Source organism: Mauremys mutica, chromosome 2 (assembly GCF_020497125.1).
Source record: "Mauremys mutica isolate MM-2020 ecotype Southern chromosome 2, ASM2049712v1, whole genome shotgun sequence".
Taxonomy (NCBI): domain Eukaryota; kingdom Metazoa; phylum Chordata; order Testudines; family Geoemydidae; genus Mauremys; species Mauremys mutica.
Genome location: NC_059073.1, coordinates 176352870 through 176377119, shown reverse-complemented (window position 1 = coordinate 176377119; position 24250 = coordinate 176352870). Strand labels below are relative to the sequence as shown.

Sequence of the window (24250 nt, the reverse complement as noted above, 5' to 3'; positions counted from 1 at the left end):
TTGACCTTGCACTTTGCACTATTAAATCTCATCTCATTTCTATTACTCCAGTTCTCAAGGTCATCCTCTTCTCCCTGTGTAATATTCCTATGCTCCTCTGTATTGATGTCTCCCAACTTTGTCTCATCAGATTTTATGAGCACCCTCCTTTCTGTGCCAGTGTCCCCAGAGCAAACCTTGAACTCCACTAGTAACCACCTTTCCAGCCAGATAGTTCCAATTTCAGCACAACCTATTGACATTTCCACTACAGCCAGTCAGTCACACCCTTCATTCTTAAACTAATCCCTATCTTCTCCAGTTTAACTAATAATTTCCCCTATGGTGCTGTATTAAATGGTTGAGCGAAGTCCAGATAGATTAGATCTAACATTTCTCTGATCTAAAAAAAATCAAAACAAAACACTAAAAATCAGTTCTTATAAAAAAACAAAAAACTATCATATTAGTCTTGCACAATTTCCCTTTGGTAAACCCATTTTCCATTTACCTCCGTGTCTTGTTCTGAGGTCTTACACACTATTGGGATCAGATTAATGAGTCTGTAGTTGTCCAGATAACTTTTTCTTAAATATAGGTACTATGTCTGTTATTCTCCAGTCATATGGTACCATCCCTGATTGGACAGATTAAAAATCCTTGCTACTGGACTTGCAATTTCATATGTCAGTTCTTTTAGTATTCTGAGATAGAAGTTATGTCCCCCTACCCTGAATGCATTAAGCTCTTTGGGTTTTGCTTTCACCATGGATGTAATCATTTCCATTTCTATACACTCCTTCCCATTAGCCGTCATGCTTTTGCCCTGTTATGGTGAGAGGCACTGGTGACAGCTCTAATCACAAACCTCTTTGAGACTGGGGGCTTGTCTACACTATGCAGCAAGCGTGAATGCTCTTTTGCAGTATTTTGTTAGCACTTTTGCCGACAAAATACTTCCAGCCCTGTGAGCAGCATAAGCTTTGCGGCAGGGGAGCACTCCGCTGACAAAGCCATGTTCACACTGCCGCTTGCGTTGGCAAAACTTTTGTCCTGGGTATGAACAAAGCTTTCAAGTAATGTAACTGTTAATCAGAAGTCCCCTCCCACCTAAAACAAAAGGGGATGTGAACCCACGCAGGAGTTTGTACTAAGTGGGCTGAAGGTACAAACATTGGAATATGAGGTTCTTATGAAAACCCTGCTGCAACCTTAATTGCAGCTTTCACAATTTTGAAAAAGAGAATGTAGCAACTTTTTTTTTAATAAGTTAAAGAAGGATTAACCTTAACATGTGACTTTTTTGCTTTTTAAAAATTGTTACAAAAATACATTTGAATGGCAGTGTTTTGTTTTTTTTTAAAACATAAGCATTGAAGTTTTCAAAACTGACGAAGGGAGTTAGTCCCACAATTACTGTTTGCCTTTCAAATGGGAGTTGTGTGACTAACTCTCTTGGTCAGCTTTGAAAATTTCATTGTATGTTTCTTTAAAAAAAAAAATCTTTCACAGAAAGTCCTAAAAACAGCTGCTTGCCAACAAAATCATGTCCAGCACTTAGAAAAGCTTACCAAGCTGTTTACTGATGAAGTATTATACACTAGAATATAAAATCAGGAGGCATATGGATGAAACTCAATTATAGGTCCCTATAATGTTCTGCTTTCTTGATAAAGCCAAAAACTGTCTCTGGTTTCTTAAGTTCTACAAATACATTTTTCCTTTTTAAACTGTATTCAGAGTAATTACCTGGTAAATAAGTACATGGAGTGGGCCATGCTGGATATACTTTGTCCATGGCGCACAATCTCATTCTCCTGGTCCTCCCATTTCTCAGTCTCAGAGTCTACATCAGACGTGAGCAAATGCAATTCTAATCCAAGTTTTCCAAGTTTTGCTTGTTCCTGTACATGATAAACTTACTGCATTTTTTTCCACTCACTACATTCTTTATACAAATTAACAAATAATTAAAAGGTTCAATACTAAATAGAGGGAAGCATCTTACCTCAGTATCAAGTTTGACTGGCTTTAATGCTTTCAGATTTGCATTATGCTTCTGTTTCAAACAAAAAATAATTTGAAGAAAAAGATTTATAAAAGGTATAGGCAGTCAATTTCGTAACAAGCCATAGAGTAAAATATAAGGTCATCTTGATAAGTACTTTGCAGAATGGGATTTTAGTAACTAAGACAGAGGCCTACATGCTCCATATGAGAGATTTTTCTGTGCAAGGAATGGGAAACTGTTTCCTACTTGGGGTTTCTTCTGACACGTTCCTTGTGGGAGTGGGATTTGTGTCCAAGGAAAAGCGAGGAGGTTCTGCCCCTTAGACTTCCAAAGATTCACCCAGACCCCAAAGCCCTGGGCAGCATGACCCGCTCAGTAGTCCTTGTGGATAGCTGCATCCTTTTTATATCACCCTCTCAGGGGTGATTTTGAAGCTATAAAGAGGAGCTACCTACTGGCTGACTCATCATCAGCTCTTTGGCAGGTTTCCAAACTGAAATCCACACAAACCCAGGAGGGGCATGCTGCTTCCAGTGGCTGCTGCTCCTCCTCCTGTGCCACTCAGATCCTTATTGACTGTAATGGCTGGAGGCCAACACAGGAGCATTCAGTGGAGCTGATGCTTTGCTCATTCCATGGATTTGCTCTCTTTTATAAATGTCTTACTATGGGCCAGATAAGGATACCCTTGCTCAGGCTGAGTAACCTGACTCCATGGCTGGTCCTACCGACTTCAAGACAATCATGAATTACGCTGCTCTTCACTGTAGTATCAGAATGTGGCTGTGTGTGTTTTGTAAAGCAATGGTTCTGAACCTTTCCAGACTACGGTGCCTCCTTCAGGAGGCCTCAAGCCCGAACCCCACCACCTGGGGCTGAGGCATGTAACTTAGCTTCAGGGAGCCTCCTGTGGCATGTGGACCCCGTCAATTGCCCTGTTTGCCACCCCCTGAGATGGGCTCTGCACTTGCGACCCCCCTAAAGCCTTCCCGCGTCCATCAGGTTGAGAAATACTGATCTAGATGAGTTGACGTACCCCCCGGCAGAGCGCTGCGCACCCCCAGGGGTAGGTGCACCCCTAGTTGGGAACCACTGCTGTAAAGCATCTACGCACAATGCAGCCTCAATCGTGCTTGAGGTTTCTAGGCACTAGTGCAATATTATTACTGTTCGCCTGCCACAACTGGCCACTCGCTGTTATTTCACTTTCATGGATGTTCCTGCCAAAGTTCCCGAAGGCTTATTATAAACTATGAATGTCTATCCAAAATACAGTTATAAAGAACGGATCTAATTCTGCATATGTACTAGAAATTGGGGGCAAGGAGGGAATTGCACTGGCACCAAATGATCCACCAAAGAATTTACACATTCATAGTACTGAATGTCAGTTAAGTTTGTTTCGTGTAATATATTTTATATGTACAGTGGATACTGCTTCTTATCGACCTCTTGGTTCGCAGCAAAAAGTTGCCATTATCTGGAAGTTGCCAATAAGCAGCAGGCAGGCTTATGCGGCTGGAGCCAAGGAATACATTTTAACTGTGCCCTTTAACCATGTATCAGGGGGTAGCCATGTTAGTCTGTATCCACAACAACAACAACGAGGAGTCCGGTGGCACCTTAAACACTAACAGATTTATTTGGGCATAAGCTTTTGTGGGTAAAAACCCCACTTCTTCAGATGCATGGAGTCTTTAACCATGTTACTGCTTTGCTATATGCTAGGATGTACCACAGTTCAAAAAACACAGATCACACACAGTTAAGCATTACCTATATTAAAGACAGAACCATGTTTTAGCTCTAAAAGGGACCATAGTTCTGCAACTGAATTCTTTCCTGACATGGTTATGGTAGTATAGAGATCCCTTACTGCAGGAGCTATTTATGGCACTACATAACAGAATAGGCTGCCTTCTCCCAATAAATATATGTTATCTTAAAGATAATTGACACAAATGTGCAAATAGGAGAATACTACATTGAATAGCAATGCTAACAATTAAGAATGACTTTCATTTCCTGTTACTGTTCCTCACTGGGGATTTTGCTGGCTTCAGTAACCTTGTTGAAGTACCACCTTTGGGGACCCAGGCCATCATCCAACGTTGAGCATACAGAGGTATCTGCATATCTATGTCAAGTGCACACAAAAGCATTGATACATTTTTGTAGATTTGGGTCCCAATGTGCCATCCATAAGTGCATAAAAGAAAAAGTATCTTCATCAGAGAATAGCACAGCGGTGTGGCTTTGGTGTCAGGAAAGTTGCTCACCACTGATTTCTGCTTTTACAGCAGTGGTGGGCAACCTGTGGCCTGCGGGCCGCACGCAGCCCATCAGAGTAATCTGCTGGCGAGCCATGAGACAGTCTGTTTACATTGACTGTCCGCAGGCACGGCTGCCCGCAACTCCCAGTGGCCGCGGTTCACCTTCCCAGCCAATGGGAGCTGTGGGAAGTGGCAGCCAGCATGTCCCTGCGGCCCATGCCGCTTCCTGTGGCTCCCATTGGCCGGGAATGGCAAACTGTGGCCACTGGAAGCTGCGGGCGCCCATACCGGTGGACAGTCAATGTAAACAAACTGTCTCGCGGCCTGCCAGCAGATTACCCTGATGGGCCATGTGTGGCCCACAGTCCGCAGGTTGCCTACCACTGCTCTACAGACACTGTCTGATCTATAAGGGCTTATCTACACAGGGAGACTCAGGAAAGTTATTACAATTTAAATGTGTGAAGTTAAATTACATTGTTTCATAGAGTTTAAGGCCAGAGGAAACATTAGATCTTCTTGTCTGACCTCCTGTACATCACAGCCCATTCACTGTTGCCCAGATACCCCTTTATTAAGCCCAAATAATTCAGTCTAACTAAAGAATTCAATCCTCAGGAGGCTAACCTATGTGCCTTAGAAAGAACAGGAGAGACCAATGTGCCACCAATGCTTGAGACCCCTGTAAAGGCAGGGAATTCATTAGGTGAGAAATGTCCACATGATCCCAGCAAGCAAACCATGCTCTATGATGCAAAGGGAGGCAAAAACCCAAACCAAAACCCAGTGTCCCTGGCAATCTGACTTTGGGTAAAAATTCCTTCCTGACCCCAACACTGGCAAATAAGTATGATCCTGAGCATGTGAGCTAGACACACCAGTCAAGCATCTACAAAGAGGATTCTCTGTACCACTGATCCAACGCATCTGGTGTCCCATTTCCAGCCATGGGCAATCTCTGATGCTTCTAAGAAAGGTGAAAAAACACAGAATATACCTAACCAATTGTGCATCAGGGAAAAACATTATTTCTAGGGCTGTCAAGCGATTAAACAAATGAACTCAATTAATCGCGTTGTTAAACAATAATGGAATACCATTTAAATATTTTTGGATATTTTCTACATTTTCAAATACATTGATTTCAATTACAACACAGAATACAGTGTATAGTGCTAACTTTATATTCATTTTTTATTACAAATATTTGCACTGTAAAAAACAAAAGAAATAGTATTTTTCAATTCACCTCATACAAGTACCATAGAATTATGTAAAAAATAAATTATGCATTGAAAAATAAAACTATGTAAAAAACTTTAGAGTCTACAAGTCCACTCAGTCCTACTTCTTGTTCAGCCAATCGCTCCAACAACCAAATTTGGTTACAATTTACAAGAGATAATGCTGCCCGCTTCTAGTGTACAATGTCACTGAAAGTGAGAACACGCATTCGCATGGCACTGTTGTAGCCAGCATCGGAATATATTTACATGCCAGGTGCACTAAAGATTCATATGTCCCTTCATCTTTAACCACCACTCCATAGGACATGCGTCCATGGTGATGATGGGTTCTGCTCGATAACGGTCCAGAGAATGGACCGATGCATGTTCATTTTCATCATCTGAGTCAGATGCCACCAGCAGAAGGTTGATTTTCTTTTTTGGTGGTTTGGGTTCTATAGTTTCCGCCTCTGAGTGTTGCTCTTTTAAAACTTCTGAAAGCATGCTCTACACCTCGTCCTTCTCAGATTTTGGAAGGAACTTCAGATTCTTAAATCTTGGGTCAAGTGCTGTAGCTATTTTTAGAAATCTCACATTGGTATGTTCTTTGTGTTTTGTTAAATCTGCTGTGAAAGTGTTGTTAAAACAAACGTGATCAGTCATCATCCGAGACTGCTTTAACATGAAATATATGGCAGAATGTGGGTAAAACGGAACCGAAAATATACAGTTCTCCCCCAAGGAGTTCAGTCGCAATTTTTTTTAATGAGCATCATCAGCATGGAAGCATGTCCCTCTGGAATGGTGGCCGAAGCATGAAGGGGCATACAAATGTTTAGCGTATCTGGCACTTAAATACCTCACAATGCCGGCTACAGAAGTGCCATGTGAATGCCTGTTCTCACTTTCTTATGATGTTTTAAAATAAGAAGTGGGCAGCATTATCTCCCATAAATGTAAACAAACTTGTTTGTCTTAGCTATTGGCTGAACAAGAAGTAGGACTGAGTGGACTTGTAGCCTCTAAAGTTTTACATTGTTTTGTTTTTGAGAGCAGTTATGTAACAAGAAAAAAATCTGCATTTGTAAGTTACGCTTTCAGGATAAAGAAATTGAACTACAGTACTTGTATGAGGTTAATTGAAAAATAGTATTCCTTTTGTTGATTATTTTTAACTGTGCAAATATTTGTAATAAAAATAATATAAAGTGAGCACTGTACACTTTGTATTCTATGTTGTAATAGAAATCAATATATTTGAAACTGTAGAAAAACATCCAAAATATTTAATAAATTTCAATTGGTAGTGTATTGTTTAACAGTGTGATTAATCACAATTAATTTTTTTTAATTGTGATTAATTTTTTTTTAGTTAATCGAGTGAGTTAACTGCGATTAATTGACAGCCCTAATTATTTCCTGACACCTGCAGATGACTGGTTGAAGCCCTACAGCATGAGATTTGATTATCTTAACACAGAACTGAAAGTGTTATGAGTATGCAGAGTGCAATGCAGGCAATCCTGTTCTGCCTATGGCTCCTGAAGGAAGGGGAGGAGCAGGGGGATTCAGATTCACAGATTTCAAGGCCAGAAGGGACCTGCACAACCATCCAGCTTGACCCTCTGCACATAAAGGTAATAGAATATCTCCCAGACACTGTATTAAAGCATATATTTTTTTAAAAGAGATCTAATCCTGTCTTAAAAGCACTGAGCAACAGTGGATCTACCACCTCCCTAGTAAACTGTTCCAATGTTTAATTACCCTCATAACCATGAAACTGTGTCTTATTTCAAAGTCGACTTTATTTAACCTGCAGCCACTGGATCTTGTTAAGCCTTTGTAAGCCAGGTTGAAAAGCCCTCCTGATATCAGATAACCTTTACACGTGTACGTACTTAGACACAACGATCAAGTCACCACTCAACTTTCTCTTTGATAAGTTGAGCTTCTTGACTCGCATCATAAGGCCTGTTTTCTAGCTCCTAGATCAATTTTTGTGGCCCTCCTTTGAACTCTCTCTAGTATTTTCATATCTTCCTTGAAACATGGACACCAGAACTGGACACAGTGTTCTAGTAGTGGTCTTGCTGTATACAGCGGAAATATCCCTTCCCTGCTTCTAGTGGATATTCCCCACTTTTTATACATCCAAGGATTGCATTAGCCCCTTTTGCCACAGCATTGCTTTGACTGCTAATGTGGAGGTGATTATCTGTGATGACTGTAAGTCCTTCTGTGAGTCACTGCTTTCCCAGACAGCCTCCAATCCTTAGGTACAACTTGTGTTACAACCTATTTCTCATTCAGAAGTAAAGTGAACATAGTTTGCTTTAGCTTAAGCGAACTAAGGCCTCTTTACTTTCGAGCGAGAACATCCACACAGCAGTTTAATGCACTTTCATTTCACACCTTTGTTTAATTAGTGTTAACTTTTCTGAGTGTCCCTGTGTAGAGAAGCCACAAGTAATATGCTCTACATGCAGGTCAAGCATGCTACTTAAAGGAGGATGCAGTCTTCTCAGATGTGGGTCTCTCATGCAAGATTTCCATTGCCTGTAAATACCACTGCCTATATGTTTTAGCTATGTAGGAGTCTTAACGTTTCACAAATATCTGCCTAGCTGTTATTGACCATAATTTCCTCCTATTAGCACAGATACAATCAGTTGCAAAGGGAAAGGTGGTGGCAGGTTTCTGAAGCATGTGTATAGTGGTGATACTCTTCTAGTACAGGTTACAGCTGCTTGAAAAAACTATTTGTCGTGTGGGAATTCTGAGATTTTGAAATTTGGTTTCATCCTTAATTGGGCAGAAACATCAAAATCTCAGAATTCTTCATTAAATGAAATACTCCAAAAGTATTTTCTTTCAACTTCATCATTCTGATTTATTATAATTTGTCATGTATCTAAAAGTTTAAATGTTTTGACTTTTATATTGCAATTAATAAGAACAAAAGTAAAAAAGTTCAAAATAGAGGTTACTTACCTGTAACTGGAAGTTCTTCAAGATGTGTGGTCCCTAACTGTATTCCACATGTGAGTGCGCATGCATGCCATACACCCCAGTCCGGAAAGTCTAACAAGTAGGGTCCATTGGCCTGCACATACTCAGTAGTCCTCCTCATGCTCCAGACCAAGCATGTAAGAGGAAGTGCAGGCTGAAGTCTCTCCAGTTCCTCCACCTAATCATGAATCAAGGAGGATCTGAAGCAGAGGGGACAGAGGGCGGGTAGTGGAGTACAGATAGGGAGCACACGTCTCGACTAACTTCCAGTTACTGGTAAACAACCTCCATTTCTTCTTCGAGTGCTGGCACCTATGTGTATTCCACACGCGCGTGACTGACAAGGAGTGCTGAGACTGGAGGGGTGGGGGGTGAGAGGATGCCTGAACTAGCGCATAATGTTTTGTAAATGGAGCTTCGGGTAGCCGCTCTGCATATGTCCAGTATGGGTACTTCCTACCGGGATGCTGTAAAGGCAGCTTATGCTCTTGTGGAATGTGCTCTTACCTCAGGCAGAGGGAAATGTGCTAATTCATCGCACATGATGATGTAACCAGAACTCCATTAGGAGATTCTCTGAGAGGATATAGCTTGTTCTCAAGTCTATTCCACTATAGCAAGAAATAGCCTAAATGATTTTCTGACAGATGTGGTCCTCTGCAGAATGCTAAGGTGCATCTGAGGTCGAGGGAATGAAGTTGCCTCTCCTCAGCAGAAGCATGGGGCTTCAGGAATAAAATAGGTAAGCGGATAGTTTGGTTGATGTGGATTTCAGAAATAACCCTGAAGAAGAATTTAGGATGTAGATGAAAGGAGAAAAGCAGCATACAGTGGGTCTGCCAGGAGGGCTCCCATCTCACTCACCCTTCTGGTTGAGGAAATAGCAACTAGAAACATGACTTTCACAGACAGGTGCGACATGGAGCACGTTACCACGTGTTCAAATGGTGGCCTGGTGAGTGCTAATAATATGAGGTTGAGGTCACATTCAGGTGTAGGTTTTACAACTGGCAGAGAAAGGTCCTGACTTGGCCTTTCATAAACCTCACTGTCAGGAAGGCACTGACGGCTGCAAGATGGGCCAATGGAAGGACTTAAGTTTTTTAAAAACAGGAAATAATCTTAAACAACTAACATATTTGCAGAAGTTGGAGGCGGCGGTTTATTCTGAGCCTAGGTAGACAAGCGTCTCCTATTAAGTAGCAGGTTCTAAGTCTTTCCTGCTTCGAGTAAAAATAGCTTGGCCTGGTGCTGAGCAAGAGTGTTCTCGTTCTGATGCCCATCCAAAACACTAGGCCATGAGGTTGAGAGGGTATGGATTGGGGTGGCTGATTCTGCCCCCTTCCAGAATAAGGAAGAGACAGATCCCGACAGGAGGATGGCTTGACATTCTCAGGAGCTACATGAACCAAAAGTATTAGGACCAGCTGGGCATGAGAAGAATGACTCTGGCCCTGTCATAGAATATCAGGGTTGGAAGGGACCTCAGGAGGTCATCTAGTCCAACCCCCTGCTCAAAGCAGGACCAATCTCCAGACAGATTTTTGCCCCTAAGCGGCCCCCTCAAGGATTGAACTCACAACCCTGGGTTTAGCAAGCCAATGCTCAAACCACTGAGCTATCCCTCTGAGGTATGTTTCTCAAGACCTGTGGTAACAGGGGAATGGGAGGAAAGGCATATCTGAGATTGTCTGTCCATGACAACAGGAGAGCATGGTCCTGGAAGCTGTGACCTATAGCTCCTCTGGAGAAATACATGTGAAGCTTCCTGTTCATTTGGGACATGAAGCGATCCCATTGAGGTGTTCCCCACTAAGTGAATATCTAGCTCAGGATAGAGCTGAGTATCTCCCACGCATCTTTCCACGAGGAGGAAAGCTCTACTTGCAATGGAGTCCAGTGTCACTCTGATAAAGTTTATCATCTGTGTGGGTGTTAAAAGAGACTTTTCTTTGTTTAAACAGACACCCAGTGCTTCTAGAAGATGTAGAAAGAACAAAGATGCTGATCTGAACTCATGGCTGCAATGACCTACTACGAGCCAATTGCTGAGATATCGGAAAACTGTGTAACCCTGACATCTCATTTGGGCTGCCACCACAAAGACGGATCAACCATGCATATGTGGGGGAGGGGAAGGGGGACTCCATGGCATCGGGTAGCAATGGTCCCCGGGAAGTCATATTTGGGAGGATGGCATTCAGAGCTCTGTTTATCAGGACTCAGCTCTCTATGAGGAGATGAACCAGCTAGGGTGTCCAACTCATCCGAATCTAAGAACTCCGTCTGCACTGCTCGGGCCAATGTTTATGGAGGGTGGATGCTCTTGCCCAGGGGCTGGAGAGGGGATTGTTCTTTGTTACACCAGAAGACTTAACTGCATCAGTAACATGTGTGTGTCAGGATGAAGAGGCATAGCGTAGGTGTCCACATGACCAGGTGTTCAGGGCACTCTAATGGTCAGGATCAACAGTTCCAATACATTCCAGGAAGTTGGGCAGTCCTTCAAGGGCAGGCTGGTACCAAGGAACAACCAGGTCCAGCACTTCTGGACGGAGTCAACAGATGTCAGTCCTTGTGTTTTGGAGCTGGTACCACCAAGGTATTGACAGATCCTTTTCCTTGTGCGCTTTACCCTCCAGCCTGGTGATCTTTTGTGGTCCTGGACCAACACGATCCATACACAAAGACTCACCCATCCTGAAGGGGCTTGGGGAGAAATCCCTTCTTTTATGGGCAGATTTGAATGAGGATCTGTCCTTCCGACCATATGAGCGCTCCCTCTGCTCATGGGAAGCCCAGGCAGAAGAGACCTTAGCCTTCGCTGCTGTAGGCTCCACTCCTAAGTATGTGCTTGAAGGAGTGCTGCTTGTTTAATGGGGCAGATATACAAGGTGGCCTCCCTGGCCCAGATCAGAGTAAGGCCTCACAGACTTCTCCTTAAGGTGTTTCCTTAATCAAAGCTCATGAACTTTGCAGGTTTGTGGCGGAAACGAGTGACAAATGCCACAATTCGCAGCAATATGCATCTCACCCAAGCTGTAGAGGCAGCTTTGGTGATCATCGCTCAGAGAAGGAGCAAGGACAGGAGACACTGTTCTTGAATGCGGGGACTCTCGGCATAGTCCCACATCAGGACGAGGAAGTCCCTGGTACAGGGAAATAACTATTTACACTAACTCTATTAATATAAAAATTATTTATACATTTATTTGCAGACTACTAAGGATAAAAGCAGGAAAAATCTGTGGACACAAGGATTCCAACTCAGGCCATACAGTGGTCAGAAGGTACTAGAGAGGCATTGGCCCACATTGCCTCTTATGCCCTCAGTCTGAAACGTGAGCAGAACTACTTCATACTGGTTAGAATTTCCAGACTCAGGCAGAGGGTGTGCATATGCCCATGTGTGGAATACACATAGGGACCAGCACTTGAAGAACAAAACGTCTGACTACTTCCCATGACAGTTTCAGTGTGTTCCCGCGAAACATAAACATTTTGTTTTTGTCAAATCAGCATTTTCCAACAGGAAACTGCTCTGTTGGAAAATGTTTGACCAGGTCTACTTGAGCTATGAATCTGTCCCAATCTTGTGTGTCTTTGTATCTCCCTCCTTTTCTACAGCATTTCTATACTCCGCCTCCCCGTATCCCCCTTTTTAAGTGCTTTTTCCCCCTCCCCTAACCACACACACTTTTTTCTTCCCTACACTTTATACTACTTTTGCCTGTTTGGTGTTTGTTCTCAAGCAGTGTGGGTACAGAGCCGGCAATGGGGAACCAACCAGGATTATTCAATTTCTTTCTATATCAAGCTTTTTACATATAAAGCTGCCTCAGAGGGAACTAGGATTCTGACTAGTGAACAGGGCTGTCCTGTTATAGGCGGCTGCATAGGGCACCCGGAAATTTGCCGCACTCCTGGGTCTTAGTGTCCACCCCCCCCTGCCTCTTCCTATCCCTGTTCTGACCCTTCCTGCAGGCTCCCACAGCTAGCTGCTCCAGCCTGGTGACTATCTCCTGAGGGGATCTAGTAACTTAAAAGTGAAAAAGCCTCCAGCCTGCCAGCCCTATTAGCACAAGATTGAAACTGTTAAAGGGCCATTCAAGTGGTAATGAAGCCATTTAACAGGCATTTGCCAACCCCCAGGTATATATTGTCAGTTTCTGAATTTACTAACAAACAGTTGTGCATTACTGCAGTACTTGTATCTTCAGACATACGTTTTTAAATAAATCCTTCAAAAGACCACTCATCCAAAATACACATTTTAATTTTAAATTTAACTTCCTTCCAAAGTCTTCCTGTCCTTTCTGTCCATCTCTTTCTCCTCCTCTCCCCCCATCCCCGTTGAAGAGAAGCTAGCTCTTGAAGGGAAACACCCCTTTCCTCCCAGATAGCTGGACAAATGAGTTTCCCTTTCTTCTCTTCTGACTATTTGATGAACTAGTTTTAAGAGAACCATCCAGCAAAACCGGTGCCTTAGTAAGACATAAAATCCTTTGTTATGCCTAAAATCTTTAGAAACATATTTTTTAAAGTTGGTGAAATTTCATACACATGTCTATTGTTATGGAGATCACACGAAGTAAATTAGTGTTCCCTTTTTCTAAAAGCAATGAACATTGTTATGAACACACTAAACCTCTGTGACTGATTAATTTAAAATAATGTCTTTGTTTCAGTGAGTTAAATATGTAGTAATCTGGAATGATTACTTTATGAAGGCTTACGAGTACATTTAAAATATAAAATTAGCTTAGAAATACTGATTAAGAAAATGTAAAACAGAAGAGCTGCATCATGTATTCCATAATATTTAATGTTGTATTCAGCAGGACAGCTGACCTGCCCTTACTACAAAGTTTTTGCAAATAAATCTCTGGCAAACTTCAGGGTATATCAAAAAACCCGTGACTGACATTTTTATTCCTAAATTTAGTGCTTTTAATTAGATACCTTCTGCATGTCCAGTCTTCATCTTCTGGCATGCAGTGGAAAACGTGCTCCATTTTCTTTTGAAAAAAAACAACACTCTTTTGCAACTTCCTTCTAATGTCATTTGCTTCATTTGGGTTCAGGGATTTGGCTGGAAAGGAGTGAGCAGGGAGGGGGAGGGAAGAGAGGAGGGAGACAGTGGGGAGGGGCAGAGCCGGGCAGAGTGGGGACGGGACCTGGGGCAGAGCAAGGGTGGAATATGGGTGGGGCCACAGGCAGAAGGGGTGGGCTGGGGAGCTAGCCTCCCCAAGCGGCAGCTTTACCCACCACCCATAACAGCAGGTAAGAGCGGGTCAGCTCCCGCACACCCAGCGCGTGCTGCAGTGTCCTTAGGCAGGGGTCATATTTAGAGAGCTGAATGTGCCGGTGCTGCGCATTCTGCGTGAGGGAGAGGGTACGGGGGTCTCTGTGGGGAACTGTGAGGTGGGCCGGGCAGCTCGGTATCCTTTCCTGCCTTGTGCATCCCCCGCACTGGGCTGCGAGCCCAGGCTGCCGTCGGGTATGGGGCACCAGTTTAATAATACTGCATAGGGCCCCATAAATCCTAAGGACAGCCCTGCTAGTAAATCAACAGGAAAGAGTCAATTTATCTTCACAACTCTCAACAATGCAACCTCCTTACTCTTTCTTGACCTCTCAACTCTTTTCCCCTGCTGCAATGCTCTGCTCTATAACGCCAGCTGAGAATCAAAGGGAAATGAACAAGAGCTTTCAAAGACAGCAGAGACGTATGATTTATATCCCAAAACCAAAGGCTACATAGATAGTTCTTCTGGGGACAAACTGTACACCAGTAGTCACTGAAGCAGTTAACCAAAAAAATTCTAGTCTTCTCCCCTCAATCAATCTATCTACTTCCAGAAGGTGACAGTCACCCCTTTGCAAAAGGCCCAGCATAGCACCACTTAAATCCCAAGTAAGCCCATAAGTAGGCTCAAGAATGAACAAATTTTATCTTTAAGGTATTATACCTTTTCATTAAGGGTAAAGTAACAGTTAAAGTATTGCTTCTGAAACTGCTGCAGAACTGTTCAAAGGCGGCTGAAGAAGAACAGGTGATTATGCCATACCACCAACTCCTCAATGCTACAGGTTTAGAAAGAGGTTCAGGGAAAGAGAAAATAAAGTTGGAGATAATATTATCATTTCCCTTCCCCCATGTGAGGACTAATATGTAATATGTTATTTTGTTATTTTTATGACTATATCACAGTAATACGAACAGGACTTACTAGATGGTTTACCAGCAGATGGATATTTTCAGAAACTAGTGCATTATATACTCTAGATTGATCTGTTGACCTATTGTGCAGCATAGTAATAAACTGATTTAACACATACAAAAATGACAAAGTCTGAATGAAAAAACAATTTTATTTACAGACAGTAGAGCCTTGCTAGCATGGACACCTCCTAGTATGCACAAACAAGTCAATTTCTCCTTCAATAAAAGAGTTACTAGCTCAGACAATAATGTAGGGAGGTGTCAGGTTACAAAACTTATTTTTACAATATATTACAGTGCAGTCATGATACTGTAATAATAAATGTACTGTGGTACAGCTTATAAAAATAAAGTCAGACATTCTGTACACTGCAAACCATGATTAATTAAAATGAAGCTAGAATTGTAAAGTAAATAAAGGCATATTTTATGATGAATTACCCTGGCTTTTTTAAATATTTACTCATTTACTAATTCACAAAATCCAGTAACTCACAAAGGGCCATACAATCGAGGTGTGCATTAACAAGGTTTTATTGTCTGTATCTTTACAAAGCAGTTAATACACGAGCAATATGCAAGTTGTAGGGGTCAATTAGTTATCAACAGAACAACAAAAAAGTAACAACCCACAAAACTTACCCCTGGCCTGGGAAGTGATAGGTAGGCACGCTTCTCTCCTACGAACAACATAAGAATATTTGTATGCAGATTTTAATGAATACCATAATACTTCTAGTTTCACCCTCCCTTCACTTTAAAGTATAAAAGAAACGTACTTATCTGTAATCCTCTCTGAAGTTCACTCAGAATTTCCACTCTTTATCTTGTGCTTCCAGAGACAGACAAGCCAGGAATTCCCCTATTGTTAAGATTTTTAACCCTCAGTCACTGATAGCTGAGCATAAGCCCCTCCCCTTTCACGCCATTCTGACTTCTAGTGCCTCTAGGCCCTTCCAGTCAATTCTGAAATACACAGGAATCAGAACTACTTGAAAAAAAACAAACAAAAAACCAACAGCATCCCCACCTAACCCAAGGAGAAGGCAGGCAAAAGAATGGAAAAAAAATAAATAAAAACACCTCCTCGCCTCAAAAACAGAACCCCAAACTGAGGTGGGTGCATGAGTGGGAATCCTGCGAGATGATATCTACAAAGAAGAATTATGAGTAACTAATTCCTTTCTTTAAAAGGTACCATCATCACAGGTTTCCCACTCCTGGAAATAATAAAAAGACAATCAAGAAACTGAAATCTTAATATAAAAATAAGTAATGAACATGGGTGCACAGGCACACTTAAAATATGGCATATGCATAACATATGGTATTGTGATATGTTTTACTGGCATGAATCTGGAATGGCTGCATCACTCAGTAGCAGTGAAGCCCCCTGTGAGTCATGCAGGGTTGGCCCAAATAAGTGCCAATAAAACCTTTATGATACACTGCACTAATGTATATCTGTATATGCCACATATTTTGTAGAAAAAACTATTTTAATTGCGTGTTTAAGAGAATTTTAGAATTTTTTTATTGGAACTATTTCTTTTATTTCCTGAGAAGTCAGGTGCCTTAGTCATTCTGACTACAACTGAACAAGAGAGTCAGACGGAGAGAAAAAAAATGAAAATACATTTAAACTACAGCAAAGTGAACTAAAAAGCTTTCCCACAGAGAAACATGTCACAAAAGGGGGACTGTGCCATGTGCTGACAACCTTGCATAGCAAATTCAGCTACTGCGGACCTATATTTTTCAAAATTCCACTAAACTTCAATTTTTACTCTGATCCTAAGATAGAAGAGCTGTGATGTATCTCTTGTTTAACTAGAAACAGTGACGAATAAGCTACTCCCTGACAGCACAGACGTCTTTAGTTCTATGGGTATGTGGCTACAATAATATACATCTATGTCATCCTGGCTCACAGAAAGTACAATGGGAGAAGAGGAATATTCACAGGACACCTCAAGTACTGATCCTCTGCATGACACATGGCCTTAGGTGTCCTGCAAAGGTCTGTGTCTTCAGGGGAAGATAAAAATTTGAATCCATTTCAAGAAAGTAAAGAGCTCTGCTCACTTGAGGTGCAAGTACTAAGAGGTGGCCCAAAAACATGGAGACTGAGATGAAAAGAACAAAGACAACAACAGGAGAAGTGTCAAAACTTGCCAAAGTTCTGGTTAAAAATAATTTTGTGAAGGTTAGAAGGTGGGAAACACTAGAAGACCTTGTGGGAGGGTTCCCAAACCCCAATCACTCCAAGAGGTCACTGTACATTTCATCTATTAGGAGATGTGTCCATGGTTCAGCAGACTGGTGGAACCTTCTAGAAACAGTGCCACTTGGGGAAGCCCACACGTCTTTTGAATGTTTGAAGCCATAAGGGTTGCAAAGTATAAAAATAAGGAAATGGCAACACAACTCTCTCAATTCCTTCCAACTGCAGTAGAGTACAGATCTGGAAAGCATGCCTGGACTTTCACCAGACCTAGCTAAAAAAAATCTTTTTGCATTTGTAAATAGTTAGTATTTGTTTTATTATAGTTTGAGTAATTTTAGGAAGTTTTAGCGAGAAAACACTTAGCTAGTATTTGAGGCCCTTACGATGCTTTTTTGTGCACCTGCCAGTAAAAGAGATCGAGCTCTACAGGTTATACCTCTTGCCCAGCAGTTTTTCGAGTCTCAGATGCAACTCTCTGGAAAAGGCATGGTCCTCCTCATGTTATTTCATACGCAAGACCTATATCTGGAGGGCAAGGAAAGAGGCAGAAAATGCCGCCGGGTAGTCTTATTGCCTTGGCAGCAAAGTTCAGAGGCTCTCAGCGCCACAGGTTCTCCGCAGGATCAACAAGAGCCTCTTTGGCTCCCAGCACATCTCCAAGGGTTAAGACAAGGCATCTAAAATTGGCACTGGCATCTGAAACGGGAAGCAAGATAGATTCATCAAGTAAGGATCCGACCAGTGAATCCAAAGGTCAGCTGGAACATAGGATAAGTATGTTCACACTATCATTGTTTTACTCCCCCCTTCTATTTCCATCAGTTATGAAGGGCCCACAAACATCTGAGGGTTTTCCTCCTAAATCTCCTTCTCAGAGCAACAAGCAGGCTCATGTTCCCCAGGTTCGATGTCACACTCTTCAAAAGCTCCTGGTGGGCCCTTGCATCACCCTGGGGGAAGGTCCTGCTATCACCTCATCGGGCGAAGATGAGGAGGAGGCAGGTACAGGTGGGACTGCCAACTCTACCGCTTCTGTCAGGGGAGCCGCAGCCAAGGCTGGCTGTCCCTGGGGAGCTTGCTCCAACTCTTCGCCCATGTCAGGGGGCGGGTGGGAGACTGTTGCCGACCGTCTTTCGGATGCCCCTAAAATCAACCGATGCCCTTGTGATGGATGGGGAAACCAGGGGGCCGGCCACTGGCCCTGGGGTTGTGCGGCTACTGGGAAGGGAATGCCGACGTTCTCGGTGGGTGACCTTGGCCTGCAGGCAGGTCTTCTTCCTCACTGTCGGAGCCTGAGGAGGCAGAGACTTGTCTAGGGGCCCAGGACGGTACCAAGGTCTCCTGTCTATCCCATTCCCATCAGCTCTTTCCGCGGACCTCTGCTGGGGACCTGTATAGACATGAAGACTCTTGGTGCCATGACTCCAGTGACCGGTGCTGGCATTCAGCAGATTGGTGACGGTACCCTGGTGATCGACGCCTCATGCTTGGAGAATGGTGCCGCTCCACAGGGAGTGGGAGCAAGAGGATAGACATCTCGGAAACTGTTGATGTGCTTGCAGTGATCTGTACTCGCAATCCGGAGACTGGTGACAGGGCTCCAGGGACTGGCACTTCGACCCTCTGGAGTGGTGACGAGGACTGGGAGACCGACTCGGGCACTCCTGACACTGGGGCTCTGGGGACTGGTGATGTGCCTCTGCAGGTCTGTGCCAGACCGCCAGCGATCGATACCGTGACCCTGAGGAACACTGCCTAAAGTCCAGGGACCAACGCTGGTAACTCTGTCAGGTAAACTGACCTGCATCCGGGGGCTGGTGGCGCTGTTCAGGCGAGCGCTGGTGGGGCACCCCCTGCAGCAGGTAGTGGTGCCGTGCTGATGGAGATCGCTGGAAGAGTTCCAGGGCATGTTTACCTCTCGAACAGGGTACCTTACTAGCCAACATGGGCAGCATTGAAAGAGACACTATGTCCTTAGTGGCGTGAAAGGCCTCCAGCATGGATGGCACTGCCAGGTGCTGAGTGCCTCTGCCAGTTCCCGGGGTGGTGGTGGGGTCTGAAAGTGGGTTTGACAGCTCAGTGGGAGCTGGAGCGTGGCTAACATCTGGAGGGGAAGAGCTGCCCCGTGCAGGTCTTTGCTCTCCTCCCACTCTCTCCTTCCCTTTCTGGGATGTAGGAGAATGCCCTCTCCCAGCCTTTCTTTACTTTTTAACTTGTACTGAGGATGGGGATCAGCACTGGTTGGAGGTCGGTGCTGGTAGCGCGCTCTGCACCGAGGCCACAGTGCTTGGAGCAGAGTCTGATCTCGCTGGCTCCGAGGCTGTGCAAGGGCCGACTTCATAAGGAGCGCTTGGAGACCAATGGCCCGCTCCTTTTTGGTCTGCAGCCTAAAGCTCTTGCAATGTGACACTTGTCGCTCATGTGGGTTTCCCTAAACACTTCAGGCAGCTTTTATGGGGGATCACTGACTGGCACAGATTTTTTGCAGCAGTCACAAGGCTTGACGCACGGGGACCACGGCATGCCCTGTCTCTAGGCTAAGTTTCATAGGGGACTAACTAATTCTAACTTAACACTAAGAGAACTATACAACTTTAACAACTATATACAATGAATTTGCTACTAAGCACAGTTGAAATAGGAAAGCTTGCTGAGGCAAGATGTTCCAGCACCGTCACTGGCGGTAAGAAGGAAGTGAGGGAAGGGGGAACCGGCAGCGTCCCTTATACTGGTGCATACGCGTGCCACTCCAGAGGGCACCAGAGCCAAACCCCTACTGATACCACTAAGGGAAAAACTTCTGGCACTGGGGCATGTGGCGAGCACACACGCCTACAATGGAATGGACATGAGCAAGCACTCAAAGAAGAAATTAAGAGAAGTGCAAGAGACAAAGCTAATTTTGTAAGTTAAGTTTTCCTTGTGACACATGGTTAATAAAACAGAATGCTTACATCATGTGTGGTTATTGAGATATAGCTCTAGCTATGGGGTATAAAGTAACAAAAAGGACACTGATGCCATGACAAGGCCACCTCAGAAGGCAAGGCATATATGTATACCCACAGCTAGATGACTGGCTGGTCAGAGTCCAATCTCAAGAAGTTCTAACATTCCATGAGGACAACTTGCTATTTATTTAAAAAGTTGGGCCAAGAGATTAACTGAGGGAAAAAAATCCTGCATTACCCTAACTCAGAGAATCATCTTCACTCAGATAGTTTTGGATTTGATACAAGGCAGGCACTCCTACCAGAGGACAGAGGTACTCCAAAATATGTAAGGCTAGAAACGCTGACAGGTAACATGTCAACCATGGTGTCTTTCAATAGACTGATAGGCCTCAAGACTTAAAGCACTTATGCAACTCCTTATGCTTGACTAAGAATGAGGCCCTGAAGCATAAGTTAGTGCAATAATACATCCCCAATGTAGATAACATATCTCTTCTGCTGCTGATACCCCAAAAGGTGTCAATTCTTTCCACTGGGAGAATCAATGGAGCAACATCCTGAAGAATGCGACCTCCACTAACAATGATTTCAGATACTCAAGTCTGGGCTGCTCACTGAAAAACTGACTTCAGGAACCACAGATACTGGAATACCCGGGAGGATAAAATACAAAATCTGAAAGCTGCAGGCAGTCAGATGGTCCCTCAAGTCCAGGTAGCTCTGCAAAAGGACATTACATTGTGTAGAAGTGGTGCCTAAACCAACAGATACATCCCATAGTTCATCTGGCATGGAAACACATCCTCATGGAGCAGCTCAGCCAAAATCTTCAAGACAAACGGTCTTTATTGGTCTCTAACTGCTTCAAAACTTAATTGCTCAGGTCAAATTCAAGAGATCTTGCTAAATCATAGAACACTATCTACTTCCGTCTGTTAAAAACATTTCTATTTACGTGAGTAACCGTGGACAAAAAACTCTCCCCAACCACAGCCCCAGTCTCAATCTCGGAGTACTTATTATACCTCTCATCCATGAGACTCCATATCTTCTATAAAAGGTGCACCTTACAGGCATCTGAGCTCACAATCCAGAAGTGGAAAACAAGAGCATGCTTGGTCATCTTGTAGAGAAATGCTTTATTAATGGACTATAAGTGAACAGAGTCGCTCTGTTGAAAGACAAATACCCACCTGGGACTTAAACTTAGTGCTCACTGGGGTAATGAAACCCCTATTTGGATCCACAGCTTATTGCCTTAACAAATGTGAAAAAGGTGAGCAAGCTCCAGGGTCTTATGGCTGACCCTCCTTTTACAATCTTCACTACATGACAAAGTGGTCCTTCACCTACAACCAAAATTCCTTCCAAAAGGGGTGGCTGATTAACATGGTAATCGCACTACAAGTCGGCCAGCTTTCTTTCCAGGACCATACTTCCATCAAGGAGAAGCCAAGTTACCCACAGTAGAGGTGAAGCAGGCATCAGGGCACTAACTGTCTTCCTAAACAGATCAAAAGAACACAGAAAATCATTCAGGTGTTTCATTGCCCCAACTTCTGTCCAAGTGGACCAATCTCTGCACTGAAGAGTGTTATAAATTAGCAAATGTTCTGGATGATATCTCAGGTATGCCAAGCTGTCTGATTAAAGGGGCCACAGTACTATGGGGAAAGCAGGTACGAAGCAACAAGAAAGAAAACCAACAAAGAAGCTATCAAAGTAGCACCAAGAATCCCAGTTCAAAAGTGTCAAATACTGAGGTCTCCCTTGGTGCTATGCACGAAATCTCAAAGCGACAAGCTGAAAACCCTTGATGTCAGAGGAAAATGGAACACGGGCACATTGAGACTGTCTCAGCATAGCCACAAGTGTACCGAGACCCAAACTAAAATGGAAGCTTTTGCATGCGTGTGCACATACATATACATAACCATCAACAAAGGAACCGAGTGGGAGAAGAGTGTAAACAAAAATAAGGGAAACAGTGGCAAACACCAGAAGAGAAGAGAACAAAACCAACATACAGCTCAAGTGAGGGAGTCTTTGCTGACTGTACTAAAAAAACCAGCATGAAGACTCTAGAAGGGTACTGATAGTTGAAAAAGGCACAAAAGTGAGGCACTCAACTACCAGTGCCTGAGAGGGGGAAAAATGTTAAGAGCTAGGAGTTCCCAGCCTGTCTTGTGGTGGAAGCTAAAAAATTATGAGTGACAATTCTGTGTGCATTTTGTTGCCAAGGTAGGTGCAAGTGAGATTATTCTCAGAATTTTTTTTTTAAGCCACTAGATACAAGATCATGTCTTCCAAAGGCAAAATTATTCAAGCACAAGATAAGTCATCTTTGACAAGGAGATCACCCACATCAATTTATTCATGGATTTTATATCTATAATAAAAGTTATGTGTATACACAAAATATTTTATATTTACATTTATTTAATCATTTTGGGATTCAGCTGTCAATAAAATTATCAAAATGAATATGCGCCATACCTCGGTCCTTCTTTCTCTTTACCTTCCTTTATTCCATTCTCTCTCTCTCTCTCTCTCCTGATATATTTTTTCCTCTTTTTCAATTTTTTATCATTTCACCTCTCCTTTCTTCTTCCATCTTCCTTGTTACTGTTCCACCGTCTAATAGTTCTATCATTATTTTCCCCTTGTCCTTGTGTCATCCTCCTTTCCCATCACATGCCATCTCAATACTACCCCTCAGTTTTCTCCCTGCTCCTTCAGTCTCTGTCCCTTCCAAAACTACTACGTTTGCTTGCCTTCACCACTCTCCTCCTCCACAAATCCTAACATCTAATCAACTCTCTCAAATCACATGGAGAAAGGAGGACAGAGGGGGGGACCACTAAAGGGGAAGATATTCTTTTACCACTTCTCAAGGCATGGGGAGCTGTCAAAGGATTCTTCTTTGTACACCACAGAGCAGAGGGAGATTGAAGAAGGGGAAAATGCTTTGCTCACTTGCTCCCTTTCCCTCAATGAAAAGACGTCTACTGACCGAATGGTTGGATCAGGCACTCTGTTCTAGGGCAGACTGAGCTCAACTCTCCCTTACTCAGAAAACAACTGTTTGGTAGGGACAGTTCTGCAGACCAATACAGTAATTCTCTCATGAGGTATATGCAGCCCTGCAAAAGACTGTTTATCATAAAAACAATTAGACAAATTTAACCTAGGTGTAAACTGGAATAACACCACTGAAATAAATGGAGTTGCATCTTCCTACCTCCAGGGTGAATTTGGCCCCTTTTATTGAAGGCTTTCTATTTAATCTATGTCAATTATCAAATCTTAGTTTGCAAAGAGCATAGCTTGCTAATACTTTTAATAAACACTGATGTAAAATCAATTGCATACCTGCTTATCCAAACAACAGATGAGACAAACACACTTTGAATCAACAACATAGAAAATGCTTACTTTATTAGAGGTGCCAAGAACATTCAGTTGCCCTTCAGTGTTTGTCAACAGCAAAGGTTTCTTTCTCTCGGGCTTTTAAATACTAGTTCTACCATACTGTCCAAATGTTTTAGAGGGACAATACAAAATTACAGTATTCTAAAAACTCTGAATTTCAGAATTAAGGAGAAAAGGCACTATCTTCCTACATTTTTATCTTCTATTATACAGACTCAATCATACTCCTCATAAGAGCAAAGTATTTCTCACATTTGTACTAAGTAAAATAAAGATGACTTTACCAATCTCAGTTTTAGAATAAGTAGTATAATTTACTATGGGAAACAAGATCATATGATAATATAATGTTATCAAGCCCTACACTGTGACAGGATGTGATGAGATTATTACTTGATGAAAACATCCACAAATTCTGTCATCTCATGATGACATGATGATTAAATATTTAGCCTCATCTTTCACCTATTATCAACTTGTTCCTGGAAAACAATGTAATGCTGAAACTAGTAAAGTGCTTTTTAGGGTTATTGCTGGTAGCCATTGCCACTAAGGCAAGCCACATTTGGAAGTCCATGGAGGTACTATCATAAGTACTTAAGTATTATCATAAGCCACAAATCAAATTAAGTGAAACATAATGGAGAATACAAAGAGGGGTTCACCCCCATTTTATTTTTCTATCAGGGTCCTTTAAAAAAAGGTATTCCCCCCCCCCACCCCTTTATAATAGCCAGTTAGAGTCAAAAGGCTCAATTATGTCCCTCAGCAGGCTGAGCCATGGTAGGAAGGAGGAGCAGTGCCTGAAGACATGCCTAACATAATGCTTTTTGGGTGCTATAAACATGTAGAAATATGTCCCTTGCTGCACTTGTAGAACGGGAATAGCCAATATCTACTGCAGCCCTGC

General features: G+C 42.9%; 1 protein-coding gene across 4 annotated transcripts in view; it reads right to left on the bottom strand.

The window, feature by feature from the left end:
* The window catches only part of CTNNAL1 (catenin alpha like 1), a 149682-nt gene that overhangs the window by 7062 nt on the left and 118370 nt on the right, over positions 1-24250 (bottom strand). For all 4 annotated transcript variants that reach the window (XM_045003768.1, XM_045003764.1, XM_045003766.1 and 1 more), the window contains exons 12-14: positions 15370-15407; positions 1988-2038; positions 1729-1883 (exon numbers count right to left, since the gene is read on the bottom strand). In XM_045003768.1, the coding sequence (XP_044859703.1) occupies positions 1729-1883; positions 1988-2038; positions 15370-15407 (244 nt within the window). The remainder of the gene's footprint in view (positions 1-1728; positions 1884-1987; positions 2039-15369; positions 15408-24250) is intronic.